The 12,829-nt window shown below is 42.2% G+C and overlaps 2 protein-coding genes across 2 annotated transcripts; both read right to left on the bottom strand.

Annotated features, from left to right (window-relative positions):
• Positions 1 to 1,827: 1,827 nt before the first annotated feature.
• Positions 1,828 to 4,272, bottom strand: LOC135495378 (uncharacterized). Its single transcript, XM_064783920.1, has 4 exons — positions 4,139 to 4,272; positions 3,238 to 3,387; positions 2,311 to 2,487; positions 1,828 to 2,060 (listed from the first exon to the last, which is right to left on the bottom strand). The coding sequence occupies exons 1-4, from the start codon at positions 4,259 to 4,261 to the stop codon at positions 1,860 to 1,862; spliced, it is 651 nt and encodes a 216-aa protein (XP_064639990.1). The 5' UTR covers positions 4,262 to 4,272; the 3' UTR covers positions 1,828 to 1,859.
• Positions 4,273 to 6,685: 2,413 nt separating this feature from the next.
• Positions 6,686 to 9,509, bottom strand: LOC135496022 (uncharacterized). The gene is made up of 7 exons (XM_064785124.1): positions 9,435 to 9,509; positions 8,974 to 9,060; positions 8,433 to 8,645; positions 7,919 to 7,945; positions 7,367 to 7,588; positions 6,969 to 6,993; positions 6,686 to 6,786 (listed from the first exon to the last, which is right to left on the bottom strand). The coding sequence occupies exons 2-6, from the start codon at positions 9,035 to 9,037 to the stop codon at positions 6,974 to 6,976; spliced, it is 546 nt and encodes a 181-aa protein (XP_064641194.1). The 5' UTR covers positions 9,038 to 9,060; positions 9,435 to 9,509; the 3' UTR covers positions 6,686 to 6,786; positions 6,969 to 6,973.
• Between the last annotated feature and the right edge of the window lie 3,320 nt (positions 9,510 to 12,829).

Genomic DNA, 12,829 nt, shown 5'->3' with positions numbered 1-12,829 from the left:
GAGGTATGTCTCTGGCTCTAATTTCATCTGGCATTCATCTGGCAAACATAAAGTATAGATGACTTGCACGACGAAATGGCGGGCAGTGGCTCTAGACATAACAGCACCACGTCGCCTGTGACTTTACTTCTTGTGAAATGGTTAAATTCCACCAGACGTCACATGCGATGCATGGCAATGTTGTTTTGTTGTGCAATTTCCGTGTTCGGTCTTCAGCACCGAATACATAGTAAATCGCCTCGAAACAATAGATATTTCTCGCTCATTGCAGCAATTCTCTACATACATGTGTACAAAGGTAAACGTGAAATATATCTAACTGGTACCTATGTTGGCACGACTGCCATCATTAAATCGTGAGGGCGCTCCTGAGCTTTCTTTCGACCATGGTTGATTGACATCCATGGACGGAGTCGGCAGATAGATGAATAAAGGAAAAGGGAAAGGAAACGCATACTTATAATGTTTTACTCCAGATTTATTGAACCCATTCAACAGGTTTATGGCAACATAATGTTGTTAATGTGTACTATATAACGCATTCTGGAATGAAAGTTCGCTGACTAGACTATACAACGTTTAGCAAATAAATTAGAGTCCCTGCAGATTATGATGGATTCTAGATGAAGAGTTTTTGATTAGACCATGATGCCCAATCTGCTTACCAGCATGCCATTTTGAATCAGTGTATGCATATACCCTTTGTCCGTATACAAGTACATGTATACTACTTTCCAGACGAAAATAGGAAAGCATGCAACTGCTGCGGGGCCCTGAGGTCGATAGTTGGATTTCGATAGGAAGCAACACGTGACGCCTACATACTGCAAAACACGCATTCACGTGGCAGCAAGGTGCAAGTGAAAAGTCCAGCTTTCCTTGATCTTCAGTCGTTGCTGCCTATCAAACGCCTAAGAGCGACTGCAGTGGCCGCTGTGGCCGAAGTTGGCAGGATGATTGGTTGAGGGGGTTCAATATGGCGGGCATGACCGACAGCCTCATTTTATCCGTACATGATGAGCAGATCGGGCAATGTTTTAAAACATTGTTTACGGGTCATAGCAGCCACTTATAATCTTGGAACAACCTGTACACAATCTTGAATATATGAATACATGTATATACATGTAAAGACTTGAAATCGAATATCGACTACAACAATATTACTTAAGCCAGCTAGGTAATAGGTATAACTGCAACCAACAGGATCATAGTTTGGTAAACTATCAAATAGTTATAGTGCCGCTCGTTAGCTGAAACAATTGGATTTCGGTCAGATATAGGCTACTTTCGCCGACCAAACGGAAAGAAGTAACATCACGAAACCGTGCAGGGCGGTGTTTGGAATGCTTTCTGTACCTCAGGCTGAAGATTTTTAATTCTTTCCAATATCGCAAATACGTGGGTTCACATACCCCCAGAAATATACAAATTTCAAAGTTTGATATTTGAGCCCCATACTAGATACATCTGGAACTATCATCCTACAAGTGTTACAAGAATTCGAGACTGGAATGAACTCTCGAAATAGTCGAAAGATTTTAGGACCGATTACAGGGCTGCACACTTCTCCCCTGTGCATTGGGAAACAGTGGAAAACCATGCCTATCCATGTCTTTATCAACGTGTTCAAATCGAACAAGGGTCATCGAAAGCCAACTTATTCAGCCCTCGTGGAATTGGCATGTACTTTTCCAAACGATATCTTGTTTAAATGTAAACAAAGTCGGACAAGTGTCCCCTGAAAAAAGTGTCCCGCACTATTGTTCTACAAAAATGACTGGGAATCCTGTCCCAGCAGTTAATATATAGATGCAGACATCAGATTCTGGCGGCGTACCACAGCCAAGTTCATAGTTTTAGCATTTCTTCGAACAGTCGTGGAATGGACTGCTGTTTACACATATAGGACATAGTGTATTTAAACGATAAGTCTGTTTTTTGAGTCTGTACATCACAGCCAGGTAGTAATCCATAAAGCAATGGCATCCGCTTGATGAGGGCGCGCCAGTGAAGTCGTGCTGTGCTTCTCCACTATCCCCAAAACCAAGCTCCACCATCTGAAAAATATAAGAAATGAACGTTAAAGAACAATTTTTATGAATAAATTAACGCTCTAAGAAACCTGTAGGAAAACGCTGATCAAAATGGACAGTTTTAAACGGCCCGGTAATAACCGAAGGCGGGAACAAGTTCTCATTCGTAAATCTGAGCAGTTTCGAGGACACCAAAAAGCGGTGAAACAGTACTCAACATTCTTTTTTAAATCCTCAACATCAGAATCTTGTATATTAAATGGACTTTTCTTACCACTGTTTTAGTATTATCGTACAGTATCCTTGTCGTATGGTGTATTTTTCTCAGCTCTTTTAACAGCTTCTGAGGGTGTGTGCGGGTGTGTGCATCGCACCTGCTGGCGTGACGATGAATATAATCCACAGCTTCCTTGTACTCAAAGGCAAACCTCTTTAGCGTTCGGTACACTTCCTGAAGAATTAGAGACGATAAAGTATTCAAAACCCATTACTATTCAACATGGTCGGTATGACAGTCATCTTGAAACTTCTATTTTCCATAACTGATGGGTGGCCCAGAATTATTTTCCCTTGCACAATAGAATTCTATTGTGTATCCGTTGTGTGAGGGAAACTAATTCTGGGCCACCCTGTACACATGGGCTAACAACGGCAGGAAGTGTAGTATGATGATGACGGCGACGCGGCCCAGTATGGTTTTCATCTTAGGCCAGGGAACATGAATATAAGTGCGGGTCAGCAGGTCAGTGATGATGGGTCAAATATATATTCGCGAGTAAGGCCGAAGCCGAGCACTCGGGAATGTTCGTGATGTGCATTTGAAACTTCTACAGAATATACCCATTACCCCCAGATTGCACAATTCGAAAGCGAGGCATTCTCTGCAGTCGCCACAGGGTGCACATCGAGTGATCGAAAGCGCGTATGTGCACTGGGGGTAATGGGCATACTCTGTAGAAGATTCAAATGCACATCACGAACATTCCCGAGAGCTCGCGATCGGCTTCGGCCTTACTCGGGAATGTTTATTTGACCCGTAAGCTCTAATACATACATTGGTCACGACTTCTCCGACAAGGTCAGTGGTATGTTCTTCACCTTAAGTATTGAGCCCAACCTCAATCATTTATGGCTGCGGTCAGCATGATATCTAGCTGATTTAAGATGCATGGACACAATGACCAAAAATAAATGCTTTTACCTTCACAGTGATGGTCTTGTTTAATCTGTGGAACTTTGGAAGGGATACACGTATGCTACATACATTTATTCGATCGGAAATGATCGATTTGGCGTAATCCTTGAACGTGTTGAATTCATCAGCGGGAAGGAGGTGGAGGTGTGTTTTTTTCTGAGAAAAAGAAACATGGTGTGATTTATGAGTAGAAAAGCTTACAATGTAAAATTTTTTGAGAGGTCGACAGAAAATATTGCTTGATCTATTGTCCTTGGTACACAGACTGGGTATAGGAGCAAGAAGCGACCCTCCCGGAAAATAAGGAGGTCGTCTACAACCGTCAACTGACTGCGTAGTCATTGTACGGAATTTGGCGAATCATTTCCGTATTAGCAAAAATACATAAGCTCGCCTTATATATTTTTTTGTATACAAAAATCCAAAAACCGCAACGTGACATATTATTCATTGGAAAAAAATAAATAAAATTCGTTGCCCGGAAAAATAAGAAACGAGAAAATTGTACCGGAGAAATTAGGCTGATCGAAAATTTATTGGTTTTACTTTACAGTAGCGTTGTTTACTCTAATGTTTTACAGTTGTTTCGCGCGAGGTCGCGCGTGGCCTTAATCTCTCCTGTACGAGCGCAATCGATATTATGAGCTTCGTCCTGAAATGACTAATGCTTAGAAATGGCCAATCAGCTAACAAAGCCAGCCTATGACGTGCTTGTATATATTACAATTCCTCGCTCGTCATTTGCGCCAAAAGAGGACTGACAGACATTAAACACTGAGCCATGGACAGAGTATAAGAAAAAAATTAGATACATGTATACATGTACATATTGTAGCCTAATCGATAAAATGTTTCCTGCTGAGATAAGAGTTTGCCGAAGCCAATGGAAAAAAGTGAAGCTACTTACAAATTCTTTAAAGGCGACATGGGCCTGTCGCTTCAGGGTGGATAAATAGCTTGTCGTGGTTGTAACGAGGTTCAACTCATCTCCTGCCAAGGTCAAGATCGGCAGTGACGTCACAAATGTCATGGCGGCAAGGAGAATAACAGCAGACAGGAGAGAGGTTGAAATAACTGAAATCAAATGATAATGTACATGAAGATGGAATAATGATGAACAAATATGCGTCTTGTCACATTACTCATATATTCTCGTGACTGAATATATTATTAGGCAGGTCGCGCATCTCTTAAGAGCTTCGGAAGACTAATTACGAAGTAAGTCTTCTTCAAGCGCTCAAAAACCTTTCTTTCAAGAGTGTGGAACACTACCATGATTATGGTGAGCTGTATTATTACTCCTGTATGCCAAGATGCATTCAGACGCAACTGTAACTGCTTACCGTGTCTTGATAAAAACATATTTGCAAAACTTTGAAAAACAATTCCGAAATAATTTGATAGTGCTGACAGCTTCAATGTAATGATCTCCAAAGGATGATCTTGGAGTGAATATTTCTGACCACATCTTGCCTTTTATGCATCCGAGAATATATTTTTTCAACGGAGATTCCCCGCGAAAAATTCCAATTTCCATTATTACGTCTACATGCTAGTTTCCTGGCATTATATATACCGTATATATCGACAGTCTCAGCCCACCAAAATCAACTTCCTCTCCGCGTCAATATTACCAAAACGAAATGTACGTTGCTATAGTAAACTGTGCGCGAAATTCCGACGAACATGACTCCGATCGCACAAAACAGTGTGAGTTCACAAACCGGAACCTTTTGAAAACAATCAGGCTAGACGAAGTCCATCAAAGTGTACTTGGATGCGATTGGATTTTTTTATAAATTAATCACATATCTAATAGGGACAATTTTAAATAGATAAACAGGTGCCAAGTCGGTTTGACGAGGCCTTATAGAGATGTATTGTTATGATACGCCCCGCGCCTGTTTCCGCACATTTGAGATCCTGCGAAGTGTCATTGATAAAAGTATTGGTTTTGGCACCACATCATATTCTCGATATGGTTGTATAACATGTATAATGGTTCTATCGTAATTCATCACCCATTTTGACATGATATTGGTGATATTGATGTTTTGTAGAATAGATTGAACTATTTCACTTGATCTTATCCATATTTTCAATCCTACCGATAATTTTCATGGCTATTATGGCATTTCGCCCCCTCCTCGATCATGCCCACTTCACGATTACGACAGAACATTTTAAAGCGTTCCTGATGTGGACATATATAGGTAATTGCTGTGTTTTATCACATTAGCAGTGAACTAAGTTATCTACATGCCAAGGCCGTTTTAAAAGTAAATAAATATCGGTGATTGAATTGAAAAGTTGATACTGTACATTTACAAGTGGTTAGCAAACTTCGTTGTGCGTGGGTCACACGTCTGTGGTCATGCACGAAAAGAAAACTAAAAATATAAATATCCCCATTCCGGGAATTCTCTCCTAGGTATTTGTTACGACTCCAAAACTCCTCAATTGAGGCCGCGGTCAGCAGCGATACTTAGCAATCGCAGCGGCTAGACGCCGGGAAATGAGGGTAGCTTGAACAGAGCATTAGCTAAGTCAGGGGCGTAGCTGCATTTGTAGCTTTTTGGTCTGGGGGGGGGCAAAAGTCTCTCGGGAGAAGGGGGCAAAATGACACTTTTAGAAATTTTCGCCAAAATCACGGTCAAAACACGGTTTTTGTTGACTTCTGTAGAGGCATTCGCCCCCGCCTGCCCCCTCCCGCTCATAGCTACGCCCATGTAAGTACCAATCCTCTGACTTCAACTGCCAACCAATTTGCAGCGGGGGTGGATGTGCACGCGTCACGGCGGATATCGTACATGTACACGTACTTGTATGTGCGTAGTCATCTTGGGGTACATGTACTTGTGATTGACGAAATATGACTTTATTTGGACATCGATCATTACCATATTTTCCTCATCTTAAAAAATATACAGTCATCGATGGGTTCGATGACCACAGTCCCCACAAAAAGCTCGCCATTATTTCACTCAGCAAGATAGGCAAAAGGCCAACCAAGCATTTGGTCTGCTGGACTTCAACCAATCTGGCAGTCAAGGATACTCAATAACCAAAGTTCAAATGTACAGCTGTAGGAGCAATGTGTTGAGTTTACCCTCTTGTTAACGTGCCTATTAAGGAACAGTATGTTGGATGATGACCAGCTGCCTCACACAGCTCCTCGACACCTTCAATTTCAGAGCAAATGTCATTGGAAAATCGGCAGGATCTTTTCACCCAACAGGATCAGCAACGTAGACCTATTCCAATGAACAGGGTGCAAGCTCATCGATTAGCTAGAATAGGCAATAATCATCCTGAGACAAGTTCAATGTTTACACAGCCGAAAAAACCCTACTAACTAGTTTCAAACAGACGAAGCCGCAAATCCGCTCAAGGAAAAACAAAAGGCCGTGCCTGATAACAATTTAAAAAATATACAAAGGAAACAATATTTCGTACTCGTCTCTTTAATTTGCACATTGTGCACCGAAAATTACAGAAACAGCGACAATGTTTGACAATGGTTGACGAATTTCGGTGATCCTCTGGCAGAAGACTCTGAAAATGAAATAAAACCTTTACAGGACAAGCAATTTGTTCGGAAGGAGTGATACTGTAAAAATACCTTTGGTGTCGGAAGTCTAGTCATTTTGATCACGTAGTTTCAGCTACATGTAGTTTCTTGAATGTTTACAATTATCAGGAAGATAGATTACGATAACTACCAAAGTTTAACTTACCAAACCTAGTACGTGCATTTCCCCTCTGAAAAACACAAGTGTGAATGGAGTGTACAAAATAATACGTGTAAATGTATAGCCTACAGGATAAAGCTATTTAAAAATACTCCGTAATTTCGAGTAATGTGTGATTTTGTTTTCGTTCCTTTCTAACGCTTGACCCCGGGCCCAGTACTCTGGTAGTGTTGAGATTCTTCCTTCCAACATGTTTGATAGTAAAAAACACTCTAAGAGCTATCTTTAAATTGTTTAGTTTATGAAATATCCCTCGTCTCAAGCATAGGAAATTTAACTAGGGTAACTTTTTGCCCATACTCCAGTAACTTCGTCAGTGCACTGTCTGACGTAAACATTCTGCTTGAGGAAAGTGATAAATTAAATAAAGCTGTGAGCCTTACTGTTCCATTCCGCGTAGTCCTTCTGACCCTTGCGAATGAGCTCGGTATCATTGCAAACATGGTTTTTGATCCAGCAGTGATTGTAGCGGGCGTGGATTGACACACAGTCGCATCGCTTGTCACACTTAGCCTGGCATTGCGTGGGGTCCATACCAATGAAGTGTTTGATGTCGTGACCGTAACAGTCGGCGTTGATGGGTTTGCCGTATTCGCATTTCACAGCTGAAATGTACGAAAGATACAGGACCTGGCAGAAAGCATTAATTTTTTCAATCATCGATCTTGTTTGTCAATCTACTACGCATAGACTAACGCTATTTTTGACAATATTATTCGTTCGAGTCCGAAGCTGGCTTCAGCCTATGATATCTTAGAGGCGCAATATCTTTCTACCGGTTACAGGCGGTGAGACGTCCTTACCAAAGTCTCCTCTTTTTTTATAATACTCATACGCACAATGACGATGCGTACATGTGCGTACATGTATATGAAAGTAAAAATTCCAACACCTGATGTGCAGTACTTTCGAGGTTGATGCTCATGTCTACTTACGTTTACAGACATCCAATGGATTTTTCTCTGGAAAAGATATTTTAGATCATTTGTGAAGTGCCCTTTCGTAAAGTTTAGTCCAAATAATGACTATAGTTTGACCTTTCACAGAACCCCGCCCCCCATGCAATCAAATTAATCCGATAACCCGCGTCTTTGGTTACTAACTTCTATCACTCTGAGGGAGGGAGCTTAGAATGACTTTACCATCCGGAAACTTTCAAACATCGACTAAATAGTGTTTTAGATAGCGTTTTACGATGCATAGTCTTTGGTTTGAAGCTTTTGAAGTTGTGGCCATTTCTGTCAAAAATGAGGCATTTGATAGCAAGGAGTGCTGCATGATACCAAGAATTCGTAAAGACTATTTATTCTTGATGATGCATGTACCTACACTCGGGTTTAGCTAATTGAGTTTTCTGTCCAAGTTAGTACAAATCTGTTAAATTGTTCCAAACAGGTTGTCGTGACCGAAAACTGCGTGCCAAAGGGTGACAAAAAACATATGACTTACTTGTGAACTGGGCATAGTGATTTATTCCTTTATTCGTCAGCTCTGTGTCATTGCACACGTAATTCTTCAGCCAGCAGTTACCAAGGCGGGCATGGATGGACTTGCATTTGCAGTTCTTATCACAGGCATCCTTACATTGCTCGAGATTCAGTTTCAAGTGAACAATGTCGTGGCCATAACAATCAGCATTTATTAGATCGCTGTAGGCACATTCTGAAATCATTAACTTGGCGTTAACTTCAACTTGGAATTATCTCCTACAGTTAAGTAAAGTTGAATAGAACATTATAATCAATAAACTTTTTTTAAACACCTTGGCCCGGATTCTTCACTGTTGACGGAGCAGTTAATCACTAAGCCTAGAGTAAAGTGGAAGGCATTCCAACCAAACTATTCTCGAGTCGACACATTTGGCGAAAACTGTCCTACCCTAACCCTAAATTGCCTTTCGTTTAAACTTAGAAATATTGAGCTTTTTAACCTGTTGTAAGCATTCTAGAATTTCTGATCTTTGAGGTAAAACAGGCCAAAACATTCATACCTGTTGCGAGGCTGACCTTCAGGAGGACCAAAAGGCCCGAAACAACAAGATAAAAGCTCTGCATACTCTGGTCTAGGTTTTGAATTTCTGAAAAATAAAACGTATCGTAGAATGAGCAGCTTTCAATTCCTTCAATCGTCTTTGGGAGGATATTAAATGTATAACTTACTGTTTGAAATCCCATATTGCTGCCATGGATTGTCAATGATACCATGCGCTCCTCAACATTATTTATCCTGACGAGTTTAGCACTCTGCAATTTTACATTCACTCTACTGAATCCAAATTGAAACACCATGACTGGCGCCGGCTGAGTAGGGGTGGTTTGAGGTTTGTCAACCACAGTTCTATATTGAAAACGCAATGAAATACGCTGGCTGGGAAGGACAACTCAACTTTTACGAGGTAAATCGTGACACTGATCACATAAAAACCCTGAATTGAACCCTGAATATACTTACCTGGTAGAGTCAGTTGATGCTGGTTTTCGTGAACGGGGAACGTTCTGATTGCAATGCTATCTATAAAACAGCCTACCCCCAAACTAACGCCAGGGAAGCTTTATACTGTTAAAACTATCGAAGTGGCCAGATAATCGATAGCTTTCCAAACCCTTCAAGATCGTGTGCTTCATGTTGAAGGGTTTTTTGTCATAGTAACAGACATAAAGTATTACAGTCTGTCGGCATACTCCGATTCATAAGTGTTATGTTCGCATCGTTTGGGACTCTGGAAGCCAAACAAATGGTTGTATTTCTTTGAGGTTCGTTTTTTATTGGCCTCAAAACCGGACACGATTTTTTATATTTTTGTTACCATAGCGAAATAAGTATTTGCGTACATTGACGCAGGCATTGATTTTCGACATTTTCCGCTCTGTACGGTTTATCACCCGACTTATATGGACTAATCTTTACTAATGGATCATCTTTGTATTTTACATTTATTTCTAAAATCAACAATTTGATATTTCGAAATCATCGTGATATGAGCCAAGCTGTCACAAACAAGATTTAGTGGCACTACGTGTATGCTACAAATGGCATAGGTCTATTAAAGGGGGACTATAGGCAGGAGCAGCGGGGTTGAATTGGCCATCTTCGTGTGACTGATATGCACAATAAAGGAACTGGGTCATGTTTGATTCACCACTCAATATATTCCTCGTCCAAGTGTGAATAGTTTTGACGTACTTCGAGATAGGAGAGACATCTAGTGGCAACTATGATTAACTTTAACTTGCCTATCTAACTGCTGCCTATAGAATCCCTTTAATATGGGAAACACTGGCATGGTCTTACATTTGCAAATGACTCTACCTTTCACTGAAATTACTGCACTCATGTGACTCGGCATAAACGCTTGATAAACTCAGTAAAATTGATACCGTTAACTACTCATTTGTCTCTTCAAAGCAGCTGTCCGCCCCATCCCGGTCCTCCGGGAAAGATGCAAGTTCTTCAATCTTGTTGTTCAATGTCTGCAATTGGCATAGAAATTGTGCTTGAGTAATTCACCGAAACTTTTTATCACTTATTCAATGGAGAGTTGTGAAGTTTTTGTGGAGGAACAGAAACAAGCCATCCATGCACCATTCATTCTAATCTCTGAGGGCGGTGCAATTCGAGCGTTTCCTAGCTCTCATTGGAAACGCCGAAAGACAGCTTGACACATTTTCCCGCTACTGGAAAAATCAAGTTTTATTTCTAGCTACCTACTGTGTGGAAACCCTGAGATATTGACACGTTTTTCTCGGTTTCTCCTGCTGAAAAGTTGTGATCTCTTGCTGCCTACTGTATGAAAACACTGAAATATTGACACGTTTTTCTGGGTTGCTTCCAACTGCGAAGTCATGGACTTACGAGCTCTATTATTATACGGAAATACTGAAATATGAGGAGCAACCAAAGCGTTACACAGGGTTTACATAGAGCTACACACTGTCACATTTTCCCCTCGTTCTTTGGAGATCCAAGTGAGTGACTCATTATGTGTGCCCCAATCGTCCTGTCATGGCTTGGGAAAATAAATGAAATAATAAAGCTAATCCGAAGTCATTTTATCACAAATTTATTAATGAGTCAATCACATAAGACATTTGTCCTCGCATTCCTTCATGGTCGCAAAACGGTTCCCGTTGCCTTGGCAGCCTCCGTATGTAAACTGTTCACACTGACCATGGAGCCTGTTAAAGCCCCACATCACGAAGCGAGCCATGCATGGCCCCGACTCTGGCAGAATTCGGCAGATTTTGGGTGATGCTGACAATATGGAAGAATCAAAACATTATTTGGCGGCCTGTTCTGTACAGTTTGTAAGACACTGTCACCACTTTGAAGGTATACATGGACATACGAACGGGCAGGCATGGAGATTTTACCGCTTTTACCCATGGATAATACTGGTAACGATCTGGTTCCACTAAGAGCGGCAGTTTGCCACTGCGTCCGTCGCCACGACAAATCTACTTCCGGTTAATTACCTGAACACGTTGTTAGCGTGTTTTGACGACACTTCCGCTTCCCTCTATCTGCAAACGCGCACGCTATAGCGGGATAAAGATAGGTTGCAAACTCTTCCAACTCTCATCAGACTACTGCAATTCACTCTCGAAGATAAGAGACCTTCTTTTAACTGGAAAATTTAATAACTTACAGTAATCAGGCTCACATCCACTTGGTCAAAACTCCTCAATTGAGGCCGCGGTCAGCAGCGATACTTAAGCTTGCAGCACACTGGACGCCAACTCCGGCGGCAAGGCGCGTTTTTTGCCGCAAGAGTCCTGAACGCCTGAAAAATCCGTAGTGTGCTACGGACGGCGTCAGGCAAACGCCACTTGCCGCCAGATATCTAGCATGTTTGATTTTTGACGCCTGTAGCGGCGTCTGAACGCCAGTGAACGCAAGAAGAATCCAGGTGTGCTACGGATCGCCGCCAGAGTTGGCGTCAACCAGCGTCAACGGCGAGGCTTTGGCCAATCAGCTTGCGTCTCGACGTCACATGATATCAAAATGGCAGCCCCCACGATTCTTGGAAGTGGCGGAAAAGACGCTACTGGACGCCAATTCTGAGTAGGTGTGCTATGAGCGCGATCCACTGCCGCCAACTCTGGCGTCGAGCGGCGTTCAGTCGCGTTCAGTCTGACGCGCCTTGCCGCCGAAGTTGGCGTCCAGTGTGCTGCAAGCTTTAGCAATCGCAGCGGCTAGACGCCGGGAAATGAGGGTAGCGCGAACAGAGCATTAGCTAAGTCAAGGGCGTAGCTGCATTTGTAGCTTTTTGGTCTGGGGGGAAGTCTCTCGGGAGAAGGGGGCAAAATGACACTTTTAGAAATTTTCGGCCAAAATCACGGTCAAAACACGATTTTTGGTGACTTCTGTGGAGGCATTCGCCCCCCCCGCCTGCCCCCTCCCGCTCATAGCTACTCCCATGTAAGTGCCAATCCTCTGACTTCAACTGCCAACCAATTTGCAGCGGGGGTGGATGTGCACGCGTCACGGCGGATATCGTACATGGGTCAGTCATCTTGGGGTACATGTACTTGTGATTGACGAAATATGACTTTATTTGGACATCGATCATTACCATATTTTCCTCATCTTAAAAAATATACAGTCATCGATGGGTTCGATGACCACATTCCCCACAAAAAGCTCGCCATTATTTCACTCAGCAAGATAGGCAAAAGGCCAACCAAGCATTTGGTCTGCTGGACTTCAACCAATCTGGCAGTCAAGCTGAAAGGGTGGATGTCGTCCCATGGGTGCCGACAAATGGTTTCTTGCAATCTCGTTTTATCTCGCGCCGTGGTACATATCACATGGGGCTAGGGAGCGTATGTCAACCTCCTCCAGGAACC

This window comes from Lineus longissimus, chromosome 11 (assembly GCF_910592395.1).
Source record: "Lineus longissimus chromosome 11, tnLinLong1.2, whole genome shotgun sequence".
Lineage (NCBI taxonomy): Eukaryota > Metazoa > Nemertea > Pilidiophora > Heteronemertea > Lineidae > Lineus > Lineus longissimus.
Note: the sequence above shows the minus strand (reverse complement) of the source record. Positions and strands in the feature narration are given on the sequence as shown.